General features: G+C 39.8%; 1 protein-coding gene across 1 annotated transcript in view; it reads left to right on the top strand.

The window, feature by feature from the left end:
- The window catches only part of EPG5 (ectopic P-granules 5 autophagy tethering factor), a 59,557-nt gene that overhangs the window by 13,978 nt on the left and 19,005 nt on the right, over nt 1–26,574 (top strand). The window contains exons 8-30 of the mRNA XM_080363177.1: nt 132–246; nt 851–1,001; nt 1,942–2,097; nt 2,456–2,613; nt 5,947–6,101; nt 7,182–7,322; nt 7,544–7,708; nt 8,610–8,729; nt 10,269–10,528; nt 12,199–12,339; nt 13,075–13,219; nt 14,020–14,217; nt 14,744–14,854; nt 15,614–15,733; nt 15,905–16,071; nt 16,271–16,498; nt 19,195–19,318; nt 20,210–20,351; nt 21,244–21,415; nt 22,389–22,551; nt 23,118–23,260; nt 24,785–24,941; nt 25,907–26,101. Coding sequence (XP_080219303.1) covers nt 132–246; nt 851–1,001; nt 1,942–2,097; nt 2,456–2,613; nt 5,947–6,101; nt 7,182–7,322; nt 7,544–7,708; nt 8,610–8,729; nt 10,269–10,528; nt 12,199–12,339; nt 13,075–13,219; nt 14,020–14,217; nt 14,744–14,854; nt 15,614–15,733; nt 15,905–16,071; nt 16,271–16,498; nt 19,195–19,318; nt 20,210–20,351; nt 21,244–21,415; nt 22,389–22,551; nt 23,118–23,260; nt 24,785–24,941; nt 25,907–26,101 — 3,627 coding nt within the window. The remainder of the gene's footprint in view (nt 1–131; nt 247–850; nt 1,002–1,941; nt 2,098–2,455; nt 2,614–5,946; nt 6,102–7,181; nt 7,323–7,543; nt 7,709–8,609; nt 8,730–10,268; nt 10,529–12,198; nt 12,340–13,074; nt 13,220–14,019; nt 14,218–14,743; nt 14,855–15,613; nt 15,734–15,904; nt 16,072–16,270; nt 16,499–19,194; nt 19,319–20,209; nt 20,352–21,243; nt 21,416–22,388; nt 22,552–23,117; nt 23,261–24,784; nt 24,942–25,906; nt 26,102–26,574) is intronic.

Below are 26,574 nucleotides of genomic sequence, written 5' to 3'. Positions count from 1 at the left end.
GTGTGAAAGTGAGTTCATTTGTACTTACTTTGTTTTCATCTTACAAGCAAACTGTAATTACTATAATAGTGAAGCCCTTCTATCACATGTTTTATTGTAAAGCTGCTGAAAGCAACTGTATCTGTCTATAGGACGAGGATCCTGAAACAAGCTGGATTCTGCTTTCGGAAGATGACTTGATTTCCCTGTTGTCGCAGTTTCCATTTCATGAACTCTTTCAGCAGTTCCTTGGTTTTACGACTGGAGGTAAATCAGCTGCTAAAGACTAATTCTTCACTTCACTTACAATAATTGTATTAATGACTAAAACTGTTAAGAATGCTACTGCATTATAAGAATCTCTGAGTGAAATAATGATGAACCTGTGCAACAGCTCACAGACTAAACAGATGAGGAGTGGGATGAGATGGAAATGTATGCCATGTGTTTAGGATAGCTTAAGAACTTAACAGCAGTACTATCACGCAAAACATTAGAATCCTTTCCCTTAGTTTTGATCTGCTTGATAGTTATACTCACAGATGTGCTTTCAGAACGAATTTTTCGTCTTTCCATCTTAACTGTAACGTTATAGTGTTTTTTCTCAATTATTTACTCATTCTTTGTTTATTAAATCTCTGGACAAGTGCATGAAGATAATTTCTTGCTAGAGGTTTTACAACCTGCATAGACTATTTGTACTTTTATGCTTAACAGGTATTTATCGTTCGTTTCATTAAAAAAAATAGGTTAACTAGCAATGAGCTGTTTGCCAGCTATATGATGGATTGTGCTGAGTCTGTGTTAAGTTACTTAAAAAAATCCATATTCACATGGTTTTTTGAAACTTATTTTTCTGTCTTGGTCTTAGGTGCTTATTTTCCTGAAAAAACAACCGCCCAGGAGATGATGAAGATTTTTGCTTTTGCAAACTCCTTAGTGGAACTTCTCTCTGTGGGGCTAGAAACATTTAACAGAGCACGGTACCGACAATTTGTGAAGCGAATTGGTCAGCTGATCAAGTAAGAGAATATCTTCTCTGTGATATAATTAAATCCTTTTCATACAGTCTGATTTAAAGTTTAGAGCTGCTACAGAAAACCCCAACAAGCTACTAAACAAATAAAACCAAACCCCACCAACTAAAATAACCACAGCAAAAAACCCCAAGCACTTCTTGGGTTGATTTTGCTCTGAGAGTTAGTTTAGGATTAATTGCTTTGGGAAGCTGCAATCTGAGTCCTTAGCTCTAAAACTGCCTGTGAAGTGGGGAATTGAGTCTGAACTAAACGCTGTGGGTACAAAGGAGCTGGTGAGCTGTGGGACACCAGACTGATTCCATCAGTGATGTGCTTATCTTGTTATGGAAGGTCACAGACACCCAACAGTTTCTTGAATTACCCCTTTTTATAGCTCATGTAACTGCCTTTTTTCTATTGTTATCCAGAATTGTTTTTGTGTTTTTAATTTGCTCCTTGATATCCACATGTTTTGCAGTAGGCAGATGTGATTGGGACATAAAATGTGCTCTTTATTTTTACATCTCTATCAGTCATTTTATATGGCTTCTATGAGTGTGTTTTCAAGGGTGATACAGTTAAACCAGAAACAAAATCCATGTTTTTCCTTTGTGTTCTGCATGAACTTTTTGCATGTACTGCCATTTCATCATATAGGATTACCTTAAGGCTCCAAAGTTCAGACACAAACTAGGTTAGTGTAGCAGAGTATTGTGCATTGTTTGCTTGCAAAGCCAAAGGAGGATAACATGGGAAATTCAGACTAGCCCTGTCTGAAGAGGGGAGAGAAATGCTATTTATATGGGAATCTTTGGGAATCAGAGGACAAAGTGTTGAACATGTCTCATGTGACTAGACTCTGATCTGGTTGCACTTGTCTGTTTTTATATGGTGGTGACACCACTTAATGATCCTTCTTTGACGTGTTTGTTCTGCTGTGCAGGATGACCCTTTGCAACGTGAGTGACCACTGGGCCCAGTATGTTAGCAACAGTACGCCATATGGAACAGTAGCGCATCCCTACTCGGTGGAAAAATTGCAACTGGAGTTCGATGAGCTGTTTTTTAGAGCTGTTCTACATGTTCTGAAGGCAAAAAGGTGGGTTGTCCCATGTGCTTGATACTGGCTTCGTCTTGGAGGAGTTAGATGTTTCAAACTGGCAATTGCAGTGGCTTTAAATACTTCATGCTTTAGACAAGGCTGCAATATGCAGGGTTTTTCATTGCACTGGTAGTATCAAGAATGGCAGAAATCATGCCTTGAATTCTAGGATCTGGCAGAAGTTCTGGGGACTTTTTCAGTTCAGAATGAAGTTAAACTCAGAATTTGAGATGCTAAGACGCATCTTCACATTCCTAATTCTGTTATATGGCAGAGATGTGGGCATATCTCTCCTTTCTTTAAATGTTGAGATTTACCAGGTTGAAATTGTTTCTATTTTCTTCAAATCCAACAGGTTGGGAGTCTGGTTGTTCATGTCTGAGATGCCTTATAGAACCTTATCCAGCGACATGCTTTGGAGGCTCTTCTTTGTCATGCACTGTGCAGACAGCGAGCACCTGGAAGAGCTCTGCTCTAAGTTGCAAGCTGCTGACTGCAAACGAAGACTCAAAGGTTGGATTCCTTCACTCAGAACTGGTTCTAAGCTACTTCTGCGTTAGCCTTGGGTTTAATTCTTTGGAGATTTCGTTGTGCTGTGTTAGCAGAAGCACAACTTGTCCTGTGGCCTCAGAAATGTTTTGGGCTTCCAGTACTTTGACCAAACTCCAATTTTAACAGAAATTGTCGTATGTACAGTCTTTTTAGTTTTTTCTCTGACAGTGACTGCTCCTGGCTGCTTTGGAGAGCTGTGAAAGTGTCATGCAGTAGGTACATCTTGTGTATTCTTGTATCAGGTCCCATCTTGACCTTTCATAGCATTTTAAGAGTGAGATTTAAATCCTGATATATGGAATTTTGTGTCTTTTAGGGTTTTTTGTGAGCTGTTGACTGTTTCCACCATGCCCCCCTACCCCACTTGCTAGTTTTGGCTTCAGTAACATGTCGTGGGAGATGTGCTTATCTTCCACACCTACAGGTGTTTCCTGTATCCCAAGCCTTCTTTTCATGCTTTTCTTGTCCTGTATGCCACCTTTTCTTTCTATTTCCTCTTGACTTCTGTCCTGTGTTCTTCTCCACGGTGATTGTGGTGGCTTCAGCTCTAGCAGAGTTATTTAGAAGCCAGCTGGAACGCTACTTTCCCTCTGCTGCCTTCTTCATGGAAAGTATGGACACGTTCCAAGTACGCCTGGACACGTTCCTGTGCAGCCTCATCTAGGTGTTCATGCTCCGGCAGGGGGATTGGACTAGATGATCTTTCGAGGTCCCTTCCAGTCCCTATGATTCTATGATTCTATGATTCTATTTCAGGACGTGATTAAAAGGGAGACAGGTAAACAAAACAGTGACTCCCTACGTCACAGCTTCTTTAATGTCTTCCAGGAGAGCAAATCTCACTCCATCAGTTCTACTTTTCTGCTAGCTGGCAACTCAGATAGCTGTTACCACATCAGCCAAGTCGTTTGATGGAGAAGCAGAAGAACATGGCAATCTTGAGAAGTTACTGAGTGTCTTGACTCTGTGCAAGCTCACCTAACATTTAAGGCAATTTATGCAGAGTGGGAGAGGGTTATCAAGCCTGTAGCTGGGTACAGTGCATGAAGTGCTGGTCTGGTTAGCACTTGCCTGCTAAAACAGTTGCAGTTACGCTGTTTCAGTAGGACTTTTTTTTTCACAATAAATTTTTACCGCATCTCAAGCAAAGAGGATGTAATATGATGTGGTGGGTTGCAGCTCTGACAGTAACAAACCCTTTTTTTGTTTGTTTTGTTCAGGCTTCTGTTTGCTTCTAGCTAACTTTTGTGTTTTAAAGTCCCTGGTATGCTGATGCAGGGTTTTTTTATCCTCTTCATTCTCCTGGATGGATTATGTGACCACAATACTATTTTTCACAAATGTCTAGACAGGGAATATCAACACTTCTTTCAGTGGAAGCTGTGTAATGTTCCTAAATAGCTTATTTTGATTGACGCCGATATAATGCTGACTGAATTTCCTGTAATTCATACTCTAAAAGATCACGGCATGAACATTATTTTGGGAGAGAACCTTTTTTCATTCCCTTCACAGATTAAGTTTAAGAAGTGTTAAGAGTGGTGATTCTGCAGGTGTTATCAAGCCTTGGTATTTGATGGGAGAGTTAGGCTGGCATGCATAGAGGTGGGAGCACAGTTGCTTTTAAAGGAGCGGTAGAAATAACATTGTAAAACGAAGTCCAGTGATGGTGCTGCACTTACTAGGACACTGTCTGGACCATGAGAGGTACTGGTTATAAAATGACTTTCTGGGGAAATATGAGAAGTCCAGTTACTTTGGGTATTCTAGAGTGGACCAAATGTTATTAAATTTACTGTGGAACACACATTTTCACTGACAAGCAATGCCTTTATATATAGTAATGATATAGTCTTTTTTTCCTTCTGCATTACCTTAAAAACCCCAAACAACAACAAAACACACAGTGCTTTGTAACTTGTGATATAAGGCTAAAAGGAGCATTAGGAAAGGGAGATGAATGGATGGAACATCCTCTGTGTGTTTGTTGTATCTATCAGAGTGTGGGTTATCTTCTGTATGGAAAAACTCTTCACTGAAATTGCACAGTCCTCTAGCACACTGTTCATGAGATGTTTTGGCTGTACTAGTCTGACCTTCTCAGGTTGAAGAACAGTTGCAAAGTTCTTGAAAGCCCTTAAAATAGAACGTAACCTAAGTGGAAGTGTTTCATCACAAGCAAGCTGAGCTCGTGCCTCTGCAGATTGCGTAGTTGAGTACCACCATGAGAGCTGCTTTTGGATATTCAACTGCTATGATAAGATCTCTGCAAACAGTGTTTACTGGCATGATAGACTTCAGAGAAAGCAGACCACTCTCCAAACCATTTTGTAGCTCAAATGCAGCTTTCAGTGCTTGTTTCGCAGCACAGACTCTATTCAAAGTCATTTGGAGGAGATAAAAATCCTTTTGAAGTCCTGTTGTTCTTTGGTTTTACCTTCCCTTCCTGTTGTCCCTCACCCCGAGGGCTGAAATGTTTATTTCATTTGGCAACCTGTCACTTGGGTTTGAAGAGGAAACCTGCCTTGAATTCAAGTGAAAGCATCTTAGCCTTCCTGTCCTGTGCAACTTGAGTTCTCTGTTTTCAGAAACATTTTCCAAGCAAAGGTGTTCAGTAGTTTTCTTGTATTGAGTTTGAGAAACTGAAACCAACTTTTCCTTGTAACTCTTGAAAATAATCTAGGCCCAGGGCTGGATGCTTGAAGAACTTTTGTTTGTAATTGATGTAGAATGATCTCCACAGTTAAATTGCCGCTTGACATCATGGAATGGACAGAGTCAACTTGATCAAAACCTCTCTGCTGTGCTTGGATGGGCTTAGTTTTAATCTTCTCTTGACTGTGTGCTGATTAAAACTAGAATCCTTTCATATAATTTGGATTTAATCTGTGGAACTAATTGCTCCAATATGTGTGGAAACCAAAACCATTAGAACATTTTTAAAAAGCAGCAAGACTGAAGCAGTTCTGCCTGTGTGTGGTGGACTTTGCATGGTTAAAATAATGTTAAAAGTTGATTTCCAGCTGTTCTTGAAGCTGTTTTAGCTTTCGTTATGAATTGTTAGTGTATTTACTAAAACGTGGGCTCACTACATACTATGGTGGTTTTTGCATCTTATTTTAAAGCAGCTGATACCAGCCACTTATGAAGAGAGGACACTAACCCAGTGATGATAATTCCTCTGTCCCTGATTCTCTTTCTGGGAATGGACTGTCAACAAATGTATAGGTATTAATGACGCGTATCCTGTAATGCTTCTTTTGTCATGTTTCTTTTGTCTGACTTTTTTTCTAGACCCAGAGCACCTTGAAAATTTTGAAAAGTATCTCAAATCAATTAACTGCTCAGAAGAAATTTGTCTGCTCACCACATTTGCTCAGATGGCACAAGCCAAACGGGCTGATGTTGACGAGGATTTTATTAGAATTGTAGTTTTGGAAATATATGAGGTGAGTAATTTTACTGGTCCATTCATGAAAAGGATGAATGTGCTCTCTTCCTTTCTAGCGGTGAAAGGCGTGAAACGTGTGGCTTCTGTATTTTGTTCTACCATGGAACCAAGAAAGTGCTACTTCTGAAGTTTATAATCTAGTACTGAATTAAAATATTCCAAAGTACATGTTTTTGTGGGAGAAAGAACAGCTTTTCGGTAAACCCATCCAGAGTGAAACAAATGAAAAAAAAATAAATTTATTTTGCTTTATTTTTCTCATGCAGGTCCAACTTATAGCTCTGAAATTCGTTGTGTGCTGGTTAAGGAAGTTTTCCTGATGTACAGACTCAGACACGAATTCCAGAAGTTATTCTTATATAGTTTATTCACAAGGTACAGTGTAGAGCAGCATGAGCTGGGGGCCTCCTGAAAAGAGACCCTCAGGGAAAAGAAACTTGGACAATTATACCCCAACAGCTTAAGCCCCCGCCCTCAATACACCACTCAAAGTTCTGACTTTCAGTTGTCATTTTGCACCTTGGACTGGAGAAAATAAGTTATTGACAATAACCAAAACATGATTTTGTTTTATCTAGTTTTAGGTGGCATTCTGCTTCTCTACTTATCTCCAGGGACGCAGCTCCTTTCCTCTTCTAGCTTGAAGACTCTCAAGTTTATGTTTAACAAGGGAGAAAGTTCAAAAGTTCGCAGCCTGCTAAGCAAATTTAGTTATGCTAAGTGAATTCTCTGTGAACAGTTTCTACACAGTTTCTATAAGAGCAGTATGTCTGATAACTCAATAATCTAGGGCAGCCTATTCCCTAACATAGTGCTTTTTTTGTTGTGGTATGTAGGTTTGTTTTTGTGTGTGTGACGTTGTTGTGCCTGCGTTTAGTTTTGTACTTTGTTTTTGGCACTGTGACATGATAATTTCTTATCTTCTAGGACAATCAGTTTCAGTTTTAATATCGGCATTTATCAACTTTGTCCAGAATCACCAAGAGCAATTTGGTTCTGTGTTTTCCAAAGGACGTTCTATCACGGTGTTAGCGAAGGTCAGCTACAACCAGTAACTCCTCTCTGCTCACCTTCTCAGGTGTCTTATGTCAGTCTTTCCACAAGAGAGACGTTTTCAAAAGTCGGTCGAGAACTCTTGGGAGCGATCGCCAGCATCCATGAACAGATTATTTCTGTACTGCTGGATCGAGTTAGAGACACCATTGAGAAAGTCGGGATGGTAAGTGGATGGATTAACATCCATCACTTAAAACTAGAGGCCACACAAACTGTTTTAAGGTACAGCTTTGTATCAATGGACCATGTCAAAGACTTGCCCATGTTTTGGTTTGTTTGTTTTATTTTTTTTTTATTGTATTACTCTTAAGATAGAAGCACATAATGCTGGTTATTGTTCCATACTGAGTACTGATTAGACCTTTTTCTTTTCTGCCCTCAAAGGTGTCTTTATATCTGTTTAAAGAACTGCCATTGTACCTGTGGAAGCCTTCTTCATCTGAGTTAGCACTGATTGGCGACTGGTTATTAAATTACAATCTAACGACAGTGGAGAATAAACTAGCCTGCATTATCTTGGAAGGTCTGAACTGGGGATTCAGTGAGCATGTATGTATTAAAAACAGGAGGCACGAACCTGGTCACTTTTACAGAATAAGAGTGTTACTCAACCGGAGACTATAATTTAATTCAAAGAGTGTTTTTCACAGTGCAAGAAAACTAATGATTAAAATTAGAGATTTTGAGGCCCTGAGCATTATGTAAATAATTGGAAAATATTCCACGGAATGGGTTACTTTTGGAGCTCCATCAGTTCAGTAACTAATAGAGGGTGAATGTTTTATCAGCTTGAAACAAATGAAGGGGATAATTCTGTCACCTGTGTTCAGTGATCCGTTGTAGTCTGTAACATTTGATCGTACTGAACTCTTCCCTCTGCCGATACTTGTACATCAAGATTGCCTTACCTTTTCTCCTTGTTTCTTGATGACACATGAAAACAAATGAATGGCAGGAGAAAGGAACTGTGAGGTCTTCACTATGCAGTAACAGTGTCATATCTGTACATTTTGATATGGGGAAAAATAGTTCTTTAATGTGGCTGTTGATAAGACAATTTCTATGCTTTGATACAAAAAAAACATGATCCCTTTTTTTTAGTCTTGTTTTGCCTTTAAAGGCAAGATTTCAAGTGTCTGTACTATGCAATTTAAAATGTCATGTACGGATCTTTAGATCAGTTGCTATAAATCCACAAAATACATGTGAGAAGTGATTATTGTCACTTTTTTCTGGAAATAATCTAGCTGTTGAGCTTTGTGTTACCTTATTTATTCTTCAATGTTGAGCCAAAATTTTTCTGGCTGGCCAAGATTTTGCCTCAGTATTACAATCCTTAATATCTTTCTGTCTGTTCAAATTAAGATTTATTTCTTTGTAGTGCAACTGAATTATACTGTTGTAAAGACCTTTTAAATGAGGTTTTGTTATATGACTCTGTTTTTAGCAGGATACTCTTCATCTAGATCCATCTGTTCATTCTGAAGTTGCATTAATGGTCCTGGAAGCATATCAGAAATATCTCTCTCAGAAACCGTATGCTGGGCTGATTTCTGAAAGCATAAACCAGGTATTTCATCTTCAGAATTACAGGGAATAGCTTAGTGATAGACAGGAAAAACTACAGACTAAGACCTTGTTTGCTTCTTGTCTTTTTGAAGCTATGCTATCTTGATACTGCTAAATCATGATAATACACCAACTCTCAGTATTTCTGTATCCACAGACCTATTTGAAGATACTGTTAGATTTAGGTTGAACATCTACGTGAGAAGTAGCAACTGTAAATTTCTTCCCCTTTTCATTATTATCCAGCCTGTGTTGGATAGTTGCAAACTATTCTTGCAGATGATCATTTACTCATGTGGAGTTGGACAGTACTTGCTTAATATAATGCTACTTACTACTACTGGTGAACGTAAGAGACATCCTTCCTGTGTCTCCAGCTCGTAGTCTTACCTTATTTAAAGACTTTTTTAGGAGCTTTTCAGTAGTGTTACCTGAAAACCCTACAAACATTTATTACATTGATTTTACAGCACGCTGGTGACGGAGGAAGGTATGGCTCCAAGTTACAGAAGGGGAATGGAAGGATAGGAAGATCAAGGTTAAAAATCCCTTTTTTTTGGTTATTCAGTCTGAGATGCTTCTATTTATTTATTCAGAGCTTTTAATATTGTGTTGTGCTTTGTCTTCTCAGTATTTCTTGTACAGTGCCTTCTCTTCCCTGGTGCTTTTTTCCCCTGTTTTTTCTTTCCACACTTTGAATGTTCCTTATTGTATCTGCTCTTTTCTGACTTGCTTCTCTGCACTCCTTAATCATGATTTATTGTCTCGTGCCACCTAGATGAGTTATCTTTTTAAGCCTTTTTCTGCCTTGATTGCCACTTATATTGGTGAATCTGTCCTAACTCGCATGAGCTTGTAACTGGAACTTAAGAGAAAATAACACTTAGGTTCTTGTACCTCTAGTCAGAGGGGATGAAATATCTGCACTGACTCCCAGCTCTGCAATTTAAACTGGTTTGTCAGAGCATGTACAGTATTTTTTCCAAAAGATTTATAATTCTTTTGATCTAGACAGGGTCTTAATGATAATGGACACATGTACATGACACAGAGAGTCTGCCTGTGTACATTCCAGGCTTCTTTCTGGGGGGAGGCTGTTATGTTTTAGGCTCTTTGCTGACAAATGTTGCTTTTGTATTTATATTTTTTGCTTTCCTTTCACTAGCAGTCTTAAACATTACTGAAGTTTGTGTGTGGGTGTGTGGGGGGTTTTTTTTAAATAATAAAAATAAAATTGAATCCAAGACCAATATCTAGTTTGGAAAACTTTAGCCAAACCTTATAGGTTGGTATGCTTTACCAAAAGGGCGGGTGGGGAAAGAAGGGAAGTGGAAATCAAGGCCACAGAAACAGAGTGTTCACATAACCTTAACTGATGGTGCTATGAGGTATGTCTGAAAAATAACTGCTGTTGCTCTGATCTAGTGTCATGGTGTTGGGATAGAGGAGGAAACTCATCCAAGCTGACCCAAGTCTTGACTCTTCACGCTGGAATACGGCTGCGATTCCTCTCATTCCCTTTCCTGCTGCTTTGTTCCAGGTCTCCTATTTAGCCAGCATTGTTCGTTATGGAGAAACACCAGAGACCTCGTTTAACCAGTGGGCTTGGGGTTTGATTTTGAGGTTGAAGCTCCACAGGAAAGACCGTGGCGTGCGGCAAGGCTGGCCGGCTGTCCCTGCCTCGGACAGCGCACCCGACATGACGGAGTCGGTCGCGCTTCACCCCCTCCTGAAGGCTGTTAAAGGCAACATCCCGTTCGGCTGTTACCTGGCACTGGCAATGACCACGTTAGGTCACAGGTACGTGTGATTTTTCATGTTTGCCTTGTGTGGGTGGCCCCAGTGACCGAGCATCTTACCTGCTGATGAGCTGAGGTCTGTTAACATCTTTATGGACAAAGGACTTCTGGTGCAAGGGGCTGAGCAGTCTTTCAGAGACTGTAGTTTCAAACAGTGTGCTGTTTTCTTTATTTTGCTGATGTTGTTTTTTGCCTTTGTGTGTTAGAGTCAAAATAGTCCTTAGAAATAATACTGAAACCTAGGGATTAGCATGATTGCCGTGGACAGGAATAACCTTTAAACACACTTGCTGAAAAGAGTTGTTCTACAGGTGATTTTTTTCTAGCAGGGCTGCAGCAAAGCATTCGGAAAATAGTGAGGAGAAAAAAGCCACTCATGCCAGTAATGATAAATAGAGAGCTTTATAACCTTGAAACTGAACGTCCTAGCCCTCTCTGTGTTCCAACACTGTCTTTCCCAGTGTTTTCAGTTGGTTTGTAGATAAAGCTCTTGGACATACTCCAGTGTACTAGCTGATTAAAGTACAGAGCCAGGCATAGATTAATCAGTCTCTCCCAGGTCTGTTTTCCCTGAATCTGTCATCTCTTTAATTATCCCTTACTCATATTCAAAATATTGACTAATTGTTTTCTTACTTTACTCTTTTAAAGAGAAGTTTTTTTGGCTTTCTTTTCCTTCCCCCGACTCTTGCTTGGTGCTAAGGTTGTGCCATAGATACATACATCCTTCTTCAAAGCACTGGAGTAATTTGAAACTGTTACGAAGGTATTCTGGTTTGAGAGTGGAAGTTTTTACCTGACTTTGAGCATGGAATGGAAAACAAGGAATCTCTTCCGAGTGTGTGGTGTTTTGTTTTGTTTTATTTATTTTCTTTTTCTCCAAACACTGTGTCCTTGCAAACAACCATTTAATATCTCGCTCCTATCTAAGCCATAACACTGATCTTCATCATGTGCAAAAGTTCAAGGCCAGTTATGTTAACAAGCAGAAGAAACAAAGCGCTGTACTGTATGGTAGCGACAATGCAATATTTCATTTTCATGACCTCGGGTTAAACATATGATTAATGTTTTACATCTTTCCCTAATGTGCAGCTCTTCTCAGTTAGCAACTTGATGCAGAGCAATATACCGAGTAAGTTGCCGCTAATGAGTTTTCTGGTCAGGAGGAGCAGGATTAGTCTCTGATGACTGCAACCATCAAAGTTCCTACTGTAAAGAAACCCTCCGAGCTCCATCTATAGGTAGTGAAGAAGGATGTCCAGAACATTGTCCATCCTGAGGCAATGTCAAAGTAGCTAAAATCGAACTCCCTCTCTATGATTCTTTCTTTACCTGGAGAGGGAGGCAAGTTGGCTAGGTTAGCCCAGAATCCTGAGATTCATATTGATTGAAACTTGATGGATGAAGGCCCCCCGTCTCCAGTGATCTTTGGAAGACAGGACACAAACCCCCGCAACATCAGGAAATACTTTGGAAATCTGTCAGCAATCAAATGACTACAGCTGAACTAAAAACTATGTGGATTTAGCTGTTGAGTATTTCAGAGATTATGTGTAAAAATAGGAGTGTCTCTACTTCTCAGTTCACAAAAAAGAAGACAACACCCTTGTCTCTTTCTGCTGATGGTCATTTTATTTTTCCTTGTCTATTATGTTTTTGTTTTGGCAGCATTGAGAAGTTCTGTGCTGAAGGGATCCCTCTTTTGGGTGTACTCGTCCAGTCAAGACATCTGAGAACAATAGTCCATGTGCTGGATAAAATTTTACCTTTGTTTTATTCTTGCCAGTATTATCTCCTGAAGAATGAACAGTAAGCATTATTTATTCCTAATACATTTATTGATAAAGAAGAATGAAAGTTAGTCTTGACTGTTAAATTTATCAGGCTTCATCCTGGGGTTTGCATCCGGTGAGAATGTGACTCAGATGATGGGGAAATACGTCTGGTTTATTGGCCAAGTAACTTTCTGGTATTGACTGCGGTTGAGGAAATAGTTGTAGAAATATCTCCTACTGACATCACAAGTACAGTTGTCACCAGTGCTGCTGCTGTGCCACAGCAGTGGTCTTCAAACAGCTGTATTGACGAGTAGCTGTTGTGTTGAGATGAGTGAGGAAGACAAGCAGGTGATACTGGCTTAACTGTGTTCTTACTGGTAAGGTGAGCAGCTGGGAGTGTTCTCAAGTGCTGGACCTCACTGTCTGTCCTGGTTAATTAGTAAAGTGGTCCTTGGGGTGTTTTTGGCTTGTAACACCTGTCAGCTTCCCAAGCAATGGTAGATTTGGGTGTGGATGTGGATCAAGACCTGTATTCAGTCCTAATGGTCTGCCTGGAATTATGGTCTGCCATGAATTGCTCATGCTGTGCCTATGACATATATAAAACAGAGCAATTAAATCCGTGGCATGGTCATGAATCAAAAGCCTCGTATATGGGTGCCAACCAGTACTGTTGACCTGGCTTTAAATTCTCTAGAAGCAGATTTTCTGTGTATGAAGCTGTATGAGAAATTTTAGAACTAATTTAATTTGTTGGCATCCCTAGGTTTTTATCTTGCATCCAGCTGTTCCTTCATCTGGATAGTGGAGTCCCGCAAGGTGTGACCCAGCAGGTTACGCATAAAGTAACACAGCACTTGACAGGAGTCAACTATGGCGAAAATGTTAAGCTGCTCAGTGGTATGATACAGGTAAGAAGATTGTGAATGCAGTGGAGAGTTTTTTTTTTAAAAACAAGTATTTTTTTTAAACTGAGTTAGTGCTTGAGTTTAGATAGGATACTGAATCTGTCAGTTCTTCAGCCACAAAGTACCCTGCATCAAGTATGAATAGTTGGGTGTGTTCTCTGGAAACACTGATGCTTGAACTTGCCTAAGTCTGTTGGTGCACGTGACACTGGACATAACAACGGTACGTGTGTTTCAGACTTCTTGGAAAACACATTTTCTGATACCAGGTCAAAAGTGCCTAAAAAGGGAATGTAATATGCACACAGAATCACAGAATGTCAGGGATTGGAAGGGACCTGGAAAGCTCATCCAGTGCAGTCCCCCCATGGAGCAGGAACACCCAGATGAGGTTACACAGGAAGGTGTCCAGAGGAATGCAGCAAAAAAGCTTTGCTTTTGACCATTAATTTATAGTTATGGTATGAAAACAAGTTAATATATTGGAGAATAGTAGTATTTTTTTCTAAATGTGCAGAGAGGTCAAGAACCAAGGCCTGCTAACAGTAGAGACTGGTAAAGAGAGAGACTGATGGCCTTTGTGTCTGTTTTTGCTGATGGCACAAGACGCTCACTCTCCAGGCTGCAGAATTTCTTCTAGAGGTTGGACATGACAGAGCTGTTTTTACATAGGCATAGAGAGCATCGTAAATATTAGAAGCATAGGCCCACAGCCTTATGCAAGTTAAACAGCTCATCAATAAATTTTTAAGCTTTAATAGAAGCCGGAATCCCTTCAATAATTTTGCTATTTAATTTGGCAGACGCACATTTTTCTGAGTGACCATCCAAATGGAGTGGGGCCAGCTGCAGTGCTGGAGTTCTGGGTTCAGCTCCTCACCAGCCAGCAGCTGTGGCACAGGGACCGGGCAACACTCTTCTTGCTGGATGACTTGTGTAAAGCTGCTTTTCAGTACGGTCAAGAGGACTGTGTGCAAAAGTTGCTTTACCAACAACATAAGGTAAATGGGTGTGCTGTAATGGTGTGGCTGTTGAGTAAATGGTCAGTTCACGCGTTGCTTGTTCTAATTTTGATGTGAATGTATTTTCCTGATATGCAACAGGAACAGTCATGATGATGAGCCATAATGGAATTATGTTACCTGATTTCTTTCTGAGTAGCTCAAGTGAAATATCTGATAAGTGAGTAATAATAAGAATTAAAGCCTATTTGGAACACTTTTCTCATTCATGAGTTCTATCATAGTATTTTAGTTTGTGGTCTTTGCATTTCAAATGCTTGGTTGTGTATTTATAATAAAAATAGAGCATCCTCTCCTGAAAAAAACAGATGCTGTCACTATAACAGAATCTTTTCACTGAAAAAGTAATAAATTACACAGAGGTGGCTGCTTGAACTAAGGTTGGGAAGTACCAGCATGAGGCAAGCAGGGAACCTGGACGAAGGCACAGTGACATACCTGTAGCATGTAAGTCATCTCTTAGGCTGCTTACAAAAAAACCCCGATGTTTTATGTTTCTACACAGAATGCTTTGGGCTATCATTGTGACAAAGGTCTGCTGTCTTCGCTTGTTAGCTGGATCGTAGCAGGCAACGTGACACCTTCCTTTGTTGAGGGTGATGCCAATTCCTCTCAGGTAAGTGGGACAATGGTTTTGTATGAACAATCCTGTGATAAGCAATGTGTTAAGGTTTTTTTTACTACTTTTGCAAGTTTTTGTAGATTTTTCTCTTCCCTCTTCCTGCCCTTGTGTTCGTCGGTTTTCTTGTAATAAAATCCTAATTTAGCCTAAGAGAATGCTGTGGGATTTTTACGCTAAAGGGAACATGGAATGTTTTGTACAGAGAAACTTTGATCTGTGTCCAAGAATTAATATAATAGGATTTATTAGTAAATTTTTATTTTAATCTTCAGTTGCTCCCAGTGTATTTAGTGGGAGAAAATACGTAAAGCCTGACTATTCTATTAGGTCAGTCATTTTCTGATGGATGCTTTGAACACTAATTGATTTCTTTCTGCTTAATCGAGTTCCTCATTCAATCAAAAAGGAACAAAACCTATAGTACCTCAACTGGAGATGTGCAGTACAGGTGGGAGAGAGAAGGTATTATTTTACAGGGTTTGAGTAGGTTGTTCCTCCAGAACTTTCTGGATAATTGCCACTTTTCCCTGGTTTCCTCATTCTTTCCCACGACTGTACAGAATACAAAGAGGATGTTTGAATGTAGATAAGGAGGAAACTGGCTCTCAGTTTTCTTTTTGAGATATGATACTGATTCTGGAACTCTGCAGTGAGAATCTGGCAAAGACATAAAACCAGCATGAAAACAGCAATCTTCCTGATCCTAGCCCTGCCATTTTGTTATCAATTTTTCTATTATTGCTGTTTATACAGGTGTGGTTTTCATGGATGGTGCTGAATATGGAGTCAATATTTGAAGAAGATTCACAGCTTCGCAGAGTTGTGGAGGGGGAGTTGGTTATTAATGCTTTGACTCCTGATCAAGCTTTGAAGGTGAGAGAACCGTTCATCTGCTTTTATCAGGCAGTACTACTGGAGAAAAGTGTTCCCTTGTATTGCTTAGGTTTTGTTTTCACCCTGTGTTAATAATCTGCTGAGTTAAACTGTGAGAGCTTGTTACAAGGGACGACAGAACACCTGAAGCTGAAAATGTTCTTTTTGCAGAAAGCACAGGCCCTGCTGAAGCTGCCCATCGTTCCTTCCCTTCAGAGGCTCATGATCTACCGCTGGGCTCACCAGGCCCTCGCTACCCCTGCTGATCACCCTCTCCTGCCACTAATCTGGCAGAAATTCTTCCTCCTTTACCTTCACCGACCAGGACCACAATACGGGTGAGTCTGATCATAGGGGCTCTGGCAGAACAGCAAGCGCTAAGAAGTTTGCGCAGCAAGTGAGATTAATAAGTGCCTCACAGTAAGACTCTATCTGAAAGCAGCATCTCTCTACACAGTCAATTTATTAACATTTGCAAAGGTGCCGATTTGACACTTGCAACAAGACTTTGTTATGCTGTTTTTTGTTCGTTTTTAGCTTACCTGTGGATGGCTGTATTGGAAGACGTTTTTTCCAGAGCGCAGCTCATGTTAACTTACTGAATGAAATGAAGCAGCGCTTAATAGAGGTAGCAGACTTCCACCATGCTGCCAGTAAAGCCCTAAGAGTGCAGAGTCCCGCCGAGGGCAGCGACAGGTCACCAGAGAAGGCGAGCTCCTCACCAGATTACCTGACTTCACCAGAACTGCATAAGGAACTTGTCAGGTAAAGGAAAACTGCTCAGTTCGACCTCACTCAATGCAACCACCTGAGCAGCTACTAGAGCATGGTCTTAGCTATGGGAGATGTGAAGGGATGTGAGCCTTGGCTGACCTCAGTGCACCACAGGCACTTGTTCTATGTGTAATTCTGGTCGAATCTGTTCCTCTGCTGATACGACTTGTTTTATTTGAGGTGGGGCTGATTTTCCTGCTAAAACCAATGATAAAGTTGTTGCTTTCCTTATGGGAGAGCTTTGCTTTTTAATTAATGGTATCCCCATACTGGTGAAATGTTTGTTGTTTAGACACATGTGCTACCATTATGTACATCACTAGCAGTAAATGTAACATGCTACTTTGTGTGTATACGTCTGTTTGTCACAGACTAGGGCCTAAATTTATGTCTGAATAAGATCACTTCATCAGGGAATTTACGGGGACTGTGACACATGATTCAGTTAGTGCAGTTTACCCAACTGAGCTGTGACAAGTGTGTTCTGTGCCAGCTGGAAAGCGATATGTCTGCTTAACCAAAACCTTAGTGCAAGACCATTATTAATATTTTGTCAGTCCTTCATTTCTAAGGAGGTCCTCACCCCAACTTAAAATCAGACTGCTCTATGTACAGATAAACCTTACAATCTGGAAGTTTAATGATCACTTAGATAGGAGGGAAGATATTGGTAGAGTTGAAGAGCTGAGGCTTGGAACTAGAATACTTCAATTTTTTCACAGTGATACAGAAAATAGGAGTTTGCTAATGATATTTAATACCACACTGCAAAGATGTAGTGGTATTCTAGTTCTCCTTTGTAATTATACAGGAAAACTTGTTTTGGAGCAGGCTGAGGAGATCACAAAATCCCAGAATGTCAGGGGTTGGAAGGGACCTGGAAAGCTCATCCAGTGCAATCCCCCCATGGAGCAGGAACACCCAGATGAGGTTACACAGGAAGGTGTCCAGGCGGGTTGGAATGTCTGCAGAGAAGGTGACTCCACAACCTCCCTGGGCAGCCTGTTCCAGTGTTTGAGAAGTCTAAAGTATTTGCAGTATTACAGTGTCTGGATTTTCCTGGAAACTATATTTGAAGAGATTGTGTGAGGGGAATCCCTCGTTCAGGGGATGTCAGGGAAGTTTCTTTTCCCTAGGTTTCCTGTAGCAGATCCTCGGGCATGGATTCCAGAAATTCTTGTAAAATGAATAGTTTATTCACAAGGTACAGCGTAGAGCAGCTCAAGCTGGGTGCCTCCTGAAAACGTGCTCTCAGCAGAAAAAAGCTTGGACGGTTATACCCCAACAATCCAAGCCCCCACCCTCAACATGTCACTATGGAACAAGTGCAAAATTAGAGTCTGGAGTCTCCCTGTTCTTCAGTGCATCTCTGCATTTTCATCAGGCAGAGCTGTCAGTTGAAGTTCTGACCTTTGGTTGTTATTTTTCACCTGCAGCGGACGGTTGACAGTAACCTGCAGTTGACAGTAGCCACAACATTCTTGTGTGTAGTTTAAGATGCTGTTCTGTTCCTTTACTTACCTCCAGGGTCATAGCTCCCCTTCTCTTCTAGCTTGAAGACTCTGAGGCCTTTTTTACTTAACGAAGCTGGAAGTTTTGAAGGTTCGCAGCTTGCAGAAGTTATGCTAAGCAGATTTAGTTATGCTAAGTGAATTCTAAATATGCAGTTTCTAACTGAGTTCTACAAGAAGCAGTGTACTCAATAATTCAATAAGTTAAGGCATTCTGTTCCCTAACAGGGTTTTTTTGCTTCCGGGGTCTTTTGTTTCCCCCGCAATAATCAATAGGTACTGACAAACAAACAAGGAAGATCATAAATCCTGCTCTATCGTATGTGAAAAATAATCTAGAAGTGCTTACTGGGTAGAACTTTATTAATATTTTGTCAGTCCTTCATTTCTAAGGAGGTCCTCACTCCAACTTAAAATCAGACTCCTCTACATCCAAATAAACCTTACACTCTGGAAGTTTAATGATCACCTAGATAGGAGGGAAGATATTGGTAGAGTTCAAGAGCTGAGGCTTGGAACTAGAATACTTCAATCTTTTCACAGTGGTACAGAAAACAGGAGTTTGCTAATGATATTTAATACCACACTGCAAAGATGTAGTGGTATTCTAGTTCTCCTTTGTAATTATACAGGAAAACTTGGATGGTATGATTATAAAAAGGGTACCCCTCAGAAGGGTGACTACAGCTGAAGAAAGAAGTACATTTATGTTAAAGTGCAGAGTTAACGGAGAAGGAAATAGGAATAAAATAGCCATGAATCTGAGTCAGACAAGACTTTAAGTCTGACAAGACTTAAAAGGTGTAACTCAGGTATGAGCTTTTTAGAGCAGCCAGACTTGCTCAGACATAGTCTTTGTTTTCTTCATTGCTCATTCGAATGGTATTGTTGATGTGATTTCCTGGCATAAGAAACACTTCTGGCTCAGGGTCATGTTTGCTGATATGCGTAAATGTTTTCCTTTTCAAAATTTGTCCTGTTATTTTTGGTTACTGTCTGTCATATTTTTCCTCTTTCCACTGGTCTGAAACATCTGTGTTTTGATCTGTGTCACCTGTTAGCATGATTTTTCCCTTAACTGTAAACCCCAGAATGAGACTGCTGTGTAACACGTGCTACACATACGATTAAAGTTCACGTTGATTTAGTTTTTCTTTTTTTTTCTTTTTTCCTCAGGCTTTGTAATGTTTTTGTTTTGTGGTTGGAAGAAGAGAGTTTCCAGAAAGGAGACGTATACATTCCCTCTTTACCGAAGCAATATGATACACATAGACTTGCTAAAGTCATGCAGAATCAACAGGTGAAGTGCCAATCACACCGGCAATCTGGGATCCAGAATTCACTTTACTTATTAACATTGGTCCTGTAAAGTAGTGAGAGACTTGGGTTTACTGGTCTTTAACATGCGTACAGAATGTATAGTAACTTTAAAACTCTTTTTTTCCTAAGAATCCTGTGCTAATCTAGACAGTCTTCCTCTATATTTGAGTGAGGACTCATGAGTGGATTTCTTTCATATCTTAATGAGAACACAGTCCTCATTCTGTACTGTTCTGAAGTTCTTTCCATGTTCTAAGATAACTTCAGAGAGTTATTGAAGTTGGTACTTGAAATGAGAAAAGACTGGAAGCTGAAATCTGCTCATTTGGTAGTCTGTAACATGTCAGGTTCTGATGTACGTTAGTGGCTGGGCGGGCTATGTTATTCTGTCTAGTAAGCCTAAAGAGTTAGTAGAACTAAAAGAAATGGTGAGAGGGGAGATTTTGGAAAGGCATTTTCTCATGCCTGCTTTGTTTTTATTCTTCCAGTGTATGTGACAACTGGAAATGCAAGCGTGCTTTATGCTCACTACTGTTAATCCCCCATGATGTTTTAGACCGTCTTTAGGAACAGAGTTTTAATAATCTGTACATTTTCTCTCTTATTTGTTAAAAATATACTGTGTATGCTCATCAGAGCTGTAAGTGCCATGAATGCTTTTTAGTGGCTTATCTGTACATGTGATAAAAATTCTGTAGCTTTTTTTTTCTGTATAGATTTTCTTTTTTTCCCTAGTAATAATTTTCCTATTACTTAAAACAACAGAGTCTAGTTTTATATACTTATTGTAGTTCCCGAGCTACTGGGTTGGATGCACAGTATATGGTGCTGACCAAAATGGGAATGGTAGTTTAATTCTTTTGTCCTGTAGGATTTGTGGATGGAGTACGTCAACGTTGAGCTCATACACCATGAGTTTCAAGAAGCTCTAAACCTTTGGCTGCAGGTACAGCTTGAATCACATACAACCTGTGCTTCTGCACGGCAAGCAGATTTCACCAACCCTTCATCAGGTAAGAGATAAGAATATTGTTAGTGAAACGGGTCCAGAAAGAATTATTAGCATGTTGAAGCCCTGGTTTCTTTAGGAACATAATGCTATTTGTGAATAAAGACATGAATACCATTTGTTTTAACGGGTACGGTATTTTACATGAAGTTTTTATGCTGTTCTCACTAAGATACCATATGAGAAGTTAACATCCATGTTTTTGGTTTAAATTTTCCTGAAGTTTAGATAGAGACAGCTGAAAGCAAACACAAAAAAACCACTGTAGCTGAAAACAGAAAGATTTTATCTTTTTTTATTTATTGTTGTTGTTCCCAGTGTCTTTCCTTGCTGTTTTGCTGGAATTGTGGCATGGGGAAAGGGTTTTTGTAGCACAGAAGGGGGTAATAGTCATGGTGTATTAAGGATATGATGACATTGGAATTTGGAGGGGCTGATTAAAAAAGATGAGGGAGGGAATAGAAAGAAACTGGAATGGTGAGTTGGCACGCCATGGGGAGGAATCAGAGCTGACAGAACTCGAGTTGAAGTTGAATTGTGGGGAAAAGATGATGAATTTGGTTCAGCAGTCTCAGTTTTGGAGCCTCTGTCAGATGAGGGAAATAAATGGGGCTATAAGAGGAAAACTGGAAGAGTGGGGGGAAACAAGGAAAGCAACGAGGCCTTGGATCTTAATGTTGTATGGTGGAGCTGGTCATGAAAATTGGCTGTGTGAAGTAAACTTTGTCCACAGAAACAACTGGATTAGTTGAGCGATTTTCTTGTTTATAAAAAGGGAGGAATCCTGAGAAATACTTGTCTGCTGCTAAAAATGTTTCATGCAAAAAATAATGGTTTAGTTCGGTTTCTCCTAATCTATTCTTACCGACAAAACTTGCCTTTGCTTTCTTTTCTAGCCAAAAAGAGGATAATGAATAATTTGAAGAAGTTTGATACTCCCAAGCCCCTTCTTCCGCTCCAGACCATGAAAGCTCCCGTGCCAGTCATTTCCTCTGCCAGTCTAGTAAGTCAGAAAGAAGCAATTCAGCTTATGCGCATGGACCTTAACGTCTTGCAGCAACATGCCAAGTGAGTTACAGCTGTTTTCCTCCTGCCTGTCCAACAGTGTCTTCAGGTGCCCTTTACAGCAGCCTCATTTGTGGTATTGGCACAAGACTATCAGTACTTGACGACTTCTACAGAGTTTTAATATCTTTTTCTTGGCTATCATGTTATTATTCCACTCCTTTAAGATAAGACTACACAAGTCTTATCTGATGACTGAGATTACATCAGGTGGCATATACCTTCTATGGTTTATTTTCTCATTTGCATCCTTCTGAAGATAAAACCTCCTGTTAGCCTGGATTTGTTGACAGTAAGTTAATTAACCCTTCTGCACTAATGTAGCAGGTACAGTGTGAGGCGCTGGAACCCCCAGGAGAGAAATCTGATTTCTAGGACTGTTAGCTTTGCGTGTCAAAGAGAAGAGACTTTTTGTTTCTTAATATTCCTACTAAGAGAGTCCAGCTGAAGTATTTTCAAGTACAGCTGGCGAATCTGTAGCTGTTCTTGTGGAGTGTAGTCATTTAATATCTATATTATGATAAAAAAATAACCTAAACAGAAAAAAAAAACCCAAACCTTGCTACACCCAAGACAGGACGTGTCTAAACAATTCCTGCAGCCGTTCTGGATGGGCTTTATTTTGTTGACTGAATCATCCCATTGTCCAGCCTTTTATTTGTCTGATGGAAAATTACATTTCCTACAGAGGGTCGTCTCTTTAATTTCCTTCTAGGTTGTCATGTAGAATAGTTAAAAAGAGCTCATGCAGACTTGAGTAGTTGCTCTTCATATGAACCTGTTTCTTTATTATTTGAAGCGCTATTACTTTGCAGTTTTAACTCAGTTTCATTTAACAACCTTTTATGTTTTCAAGGAAAGCATCATGAGTCTTTGTATAGCACATTAAATTGAAATCTCATCTCTCGCTTATAAATTCTTAGCATTACTGTTTTCAGAAAAGGTTTTGGTAATTTTATTAATAAATGCTTTTCAGAACTGCAGCTCTCTGGGAATCACAGCATGTTGCTCTCAATAGTGAAATACTTGATGCTCTACCTAAGATCTACGTCAATCGGGAGGAGCAGATCACCCTCCATGTGGAGTGCCGGGGAACTTCAAATAAAGGCTGCCAGGGAGCAGCTCTTCTAACAATCCAGGTTAGAAACGTGGCATCACTTCTGTTTTGGGGCTGTTGGACATGGGTAATGGAAGTGAAATGACCAAATGGTTACAAGAATAGTAGCAGTTGACCAAATAATTCTATGGAGACATAATACTTTAATATGTAATGCTCAAAAGGAGATGCAGTTCAACAGCTGAAGAATAAATTCTTGCGTAAAATTTGTTTCACTCGTGATGTCCACTCTGAACTGCTTCCCAATGTGTGAATATGCTCACATAGGAGTAGAAGCATGAAAATGTTTATACACATATTCCCCTGTTGCTTGCTATATGAATTTCTTGATCCCACAGTCCATGTGGATTAAAAGTCTTACATAAAATACATGAATTATATTGGTGTGTGATAATTAAATAGGAATATGGCCAAGCATGTGTGCTTGAGCATGATGTATTAAATCTGATCAAAACTCTCAGGGGAAAACCATCTGTGTTCAGAGTTCTCATACTGGACTCTGCTTCATTTTTACACATAGGTGCAACATCAAAGAATCTTAGCAAAACATATCATTCTGAAGTCAATATGTGTCTTTTTGTCATTTAGTTTGAAGGGAAACATAAAAATGAAGCAGTGAGCCAGCAGCTCCATGCTTTGCGTGCAGAAGTGAGACAACTGCAGGCAGCAGCCACGAAGCCACCTTCTCTGGGTGTTGTGGGAGCAGCAGTACATGTGGAAAATTTTATAACGTAGGTTGTACAGACACTGCTTTAGGTGTTGATGTTTTATATTTATTTTTCTGTATATTAGAGTTAAAATGTGGAATCTGTTTGTGTGGTTTTTTTGTAATGCTTATCAGCTTTGGGTCGACAATAGAGCTGGAATCCTGAGACTTGTATGTTTGCGACACAGACCTCTAAAGGAATATTATCAGAAGAGCTAACTGCTCATCATTCAGCGCCTAAAGGGCACACAGTGTTGTTTTCTACTTCCGTTTATTGTATTCTGCATTAGAATATTCCTTATAACCCTGCAAAAACACATAGAGTGACGACAGGGATGCTGTATTACACTTGAGGAAATGGCAAACTTGTAGCACAGCTGTCCCAGTTATAGCATAAACTATATGTTTTCAATATATCTCTTTTTAGGCTTTTCCCTTTTATAGTGCAGGATGTAATTCTTTAATAGGGAGTTATGCCTTGAAGTAGCTTTTCAATCCATGAAACAAAATTGTGCATTGGAAGAGGACTATATAATATCACTTTTTTTTGGGAGGTGAATAAATGGATTAATCCATGGCCGCCTTGCTCTTGAAGGCCTTTTAGAGTTCATCCCCGAGGTCCAGTTTTTGCAACACCCTCCTTCTCAATCTCCTATGTTTCTGCTGGGATTCTTTTAGTGCAATTGGTTTCCTACAGACCGTATTCACTGTACAAGTAAAAAATATCTGATTACTATTTCTACATGTTCTTGATCAATAATCTGAAAAATTCAGAGGATAGGTTAGTTCTTGGGACTCAGATCTGTAGAACCACTTGTTTTTCAGGTGTTTTAATTCAGACTCAGAGAAGATAGGGGTTTGAGCTCAATAAAATACTTACATGCCAATGCCCAAGAAAAGACTGATTCTGTTTTAATTGTTTTATTGCTGAGCCTGTGAAGTAGAATGAGGGAAATTTTCTTGCAGTACAGATGTAGTTGGAATGGCCTAAGAACGTGATTTGAGGGATGAATAATCTATTGGAACTATGCTGTGAAAAATGTTTTGATGATCACTTTCTGACTTATTTTGGAGGTACCCATTTCAGGCAGCAAAATTACTTGAGCTAAACCTGGGACTGTTAAACCTGGAAATGAAAAGTCTCAGGAGGTTCTCACCAATGTATAGAAATACCTGAAGGGACGAGCATGCAGAAGAGATTGAGTAAGGCTCTTTTCAGGGTGCCCAGGAGCAGGACCAGAAACAACAGGCATAGACTAAGACACAGGAGGTTCCCTCTGAACATCAGGAAACACTTTTTTACTGTGAGGGGTGACACAGGCTGCCCAGGGAGGGTGTAGAGTCTCCATGCTTGGAGACACTCAAAAGTTGTGTGGACATAGTCCTGGGCAAATAGCTGTGGGTGGCCCTGCTTGGTCAAGGGTTGGTCCAGATGTGCTCCAGATGTCCCTCCCAACCTCAGCTGTGCAAGAAACCTTTCTTTATTGTCACAGAATATTTTCTGTACGTAAATTTTAATCTGCCTTTTATTTTTTTCTTTTTTTTGCAGAGCCTTAATAAATATCTACAAGGTGCAGCCTTTGCCTGCAATTAAGAAAGTTGGAATTAGTTTGTTTTTTACGTTAGTGGAATACGTCTGTGATGAAACTCAACGCAATCCTCCCACAAGGCAGTTCTTCACATCCTGCATCGAGATTCTAGGCCAAGTGAGTTTATTCTCTGATTTTTGGATACCTAGCGCTTATCCCAATTGGCTGCTATTATTGGGGGTCTAAAACATCCAGAAGCCTGAAAATTAACTACTAAGTTTCCATCCCATTTCCTTTTAATTAGTTGTATTATGTACACAGTCTTTAGGAGAGTTTAAGCTTGCTTATAAGCAAAAGAAAAACTTGCTCTGAGATGCCTGCTTACTGCTATTAAATGTTCACAGTATTAGTTAAACACTAAGGTAGTTTTGGACAGGTAATTAAAGTTTGGGTACTTCCAGTGCATAAAAGAGTGTTTGAACATATATTTTGCTGTTATTGATCATTTTCTAGCTGACATATGTCTTGTCAGCTTCTGTGTTTAGACGCTTCTCTGCAGCCTTGCAATACATATTCTTTCTGTTGAGAGTTAGCCAGAAGTTAGAACATGTAAGTGCTTGGGTTTTTTGGTAGTATTTGCCATGAGGATCACATTATGTAGGTGCTCTAAGAAAAAACAATAGTCTCTGCTTTGAGTCCAGGTATTTATTTTCATCTCTTAGATACAGTTTGTTTCCATGTGCAGCTGTCCTTAAGCGTTTCTAACCACTGAAGTGCTGAAAAGCTCTCCGTACCCATAGTTCTGTTTAAGTTTTTCTAAATACCAGGCAGTGCTGCTGAAATAGGTGTTTGTTTTGTTTTTCTATCCCGCCAGAAAAATTGTATTTGTACATATTTTTATACAACATGTGTGGTCACAAGTGCTGTTCCTATAGCTTTATGCTACAGGAACATTTATGTTACATTTTGTGGAACAGCAGTATTTAGTTGAAACTGATCTCATACAGTCTGTCATTTTGAGGAAACTTTTTAATTAAAAGATCCAGAATTGTCCAAAAAACTGTCAGAGGTGTTTTTTTATTTTTCTTTTCCCAATAGATTAATTCTAGCTCATTTTTCTCTCCCGTTCCTGATTTCCTCAGGTGTTCATCAGTGGGACCAAGTCGGAGTGCAAACGCCTCCTCCAGACGATCCTGTGGAATCGGAGGCTCTGTACCCTCCTCTCTCCTTACTTCACTCCTGCTGCCTCTCCCAGCGAGTTCGTGGCTTTATATGAAAAAGTCGTGGCCTTTCTGAGCGAGGATAACAGCGACGTCGTCTTCATGTTGCTGACAAAGGTAAAATACTGGTGAATACTGCGTCTGGTTTGTGGATTGCTTGTGTGGATGTTCTTTCACTAAAAACCATGACTTCAGGCTAAGGAAAAAAGAGGTGAAAATCTGCTGCCTTGAAGCAGCGTTGACAGCTACTGTAGATCTACGTTGCTCATCTTGAATGGCATTTGTTTTATTTAAGCTCAAGAGGGGCTGGAGGCAAAAGCAAATAATAAGCTTAAACTACCCTTTCCTAGCTCATATAATAAATATCAGTGTGTGCTTCCTAGGGCTTGTTCTTGAGTGCACTTTTTCTCTTGAAATTAAAGCAGGCTTGTGATGGCTTCTTCTGCCTGGTATCTCTGTGGAGGCATTGGTCAAAATAGCCAGAGAATCCCAGGTATCTTAAAAATAAATACAACAAAAGAAATTGGGTCAATGTCTGAATCTTCCATCTCTGGCACTCATGTGCTTCCTGTCTGTCTTAAAACATACAG

The sequence above is a fragment of the Nesoenas mayeri genome (assembly GCF_963082525.1).
Source record: "Nesoenas mayeri genome assembly, chromosome: Z".
In the NCBI taxonomy this organism is placed as follows: Eukaryota; Metazoa; Chordata; class Aves; order Columbiformes; family Columbidae; genus Nesoenas; species Nesoenas mayeri.
Note: the sequence above shows the minus strand (reverse complement) of the source record. Positions and strands in the feature narration are given on the sequence as shown.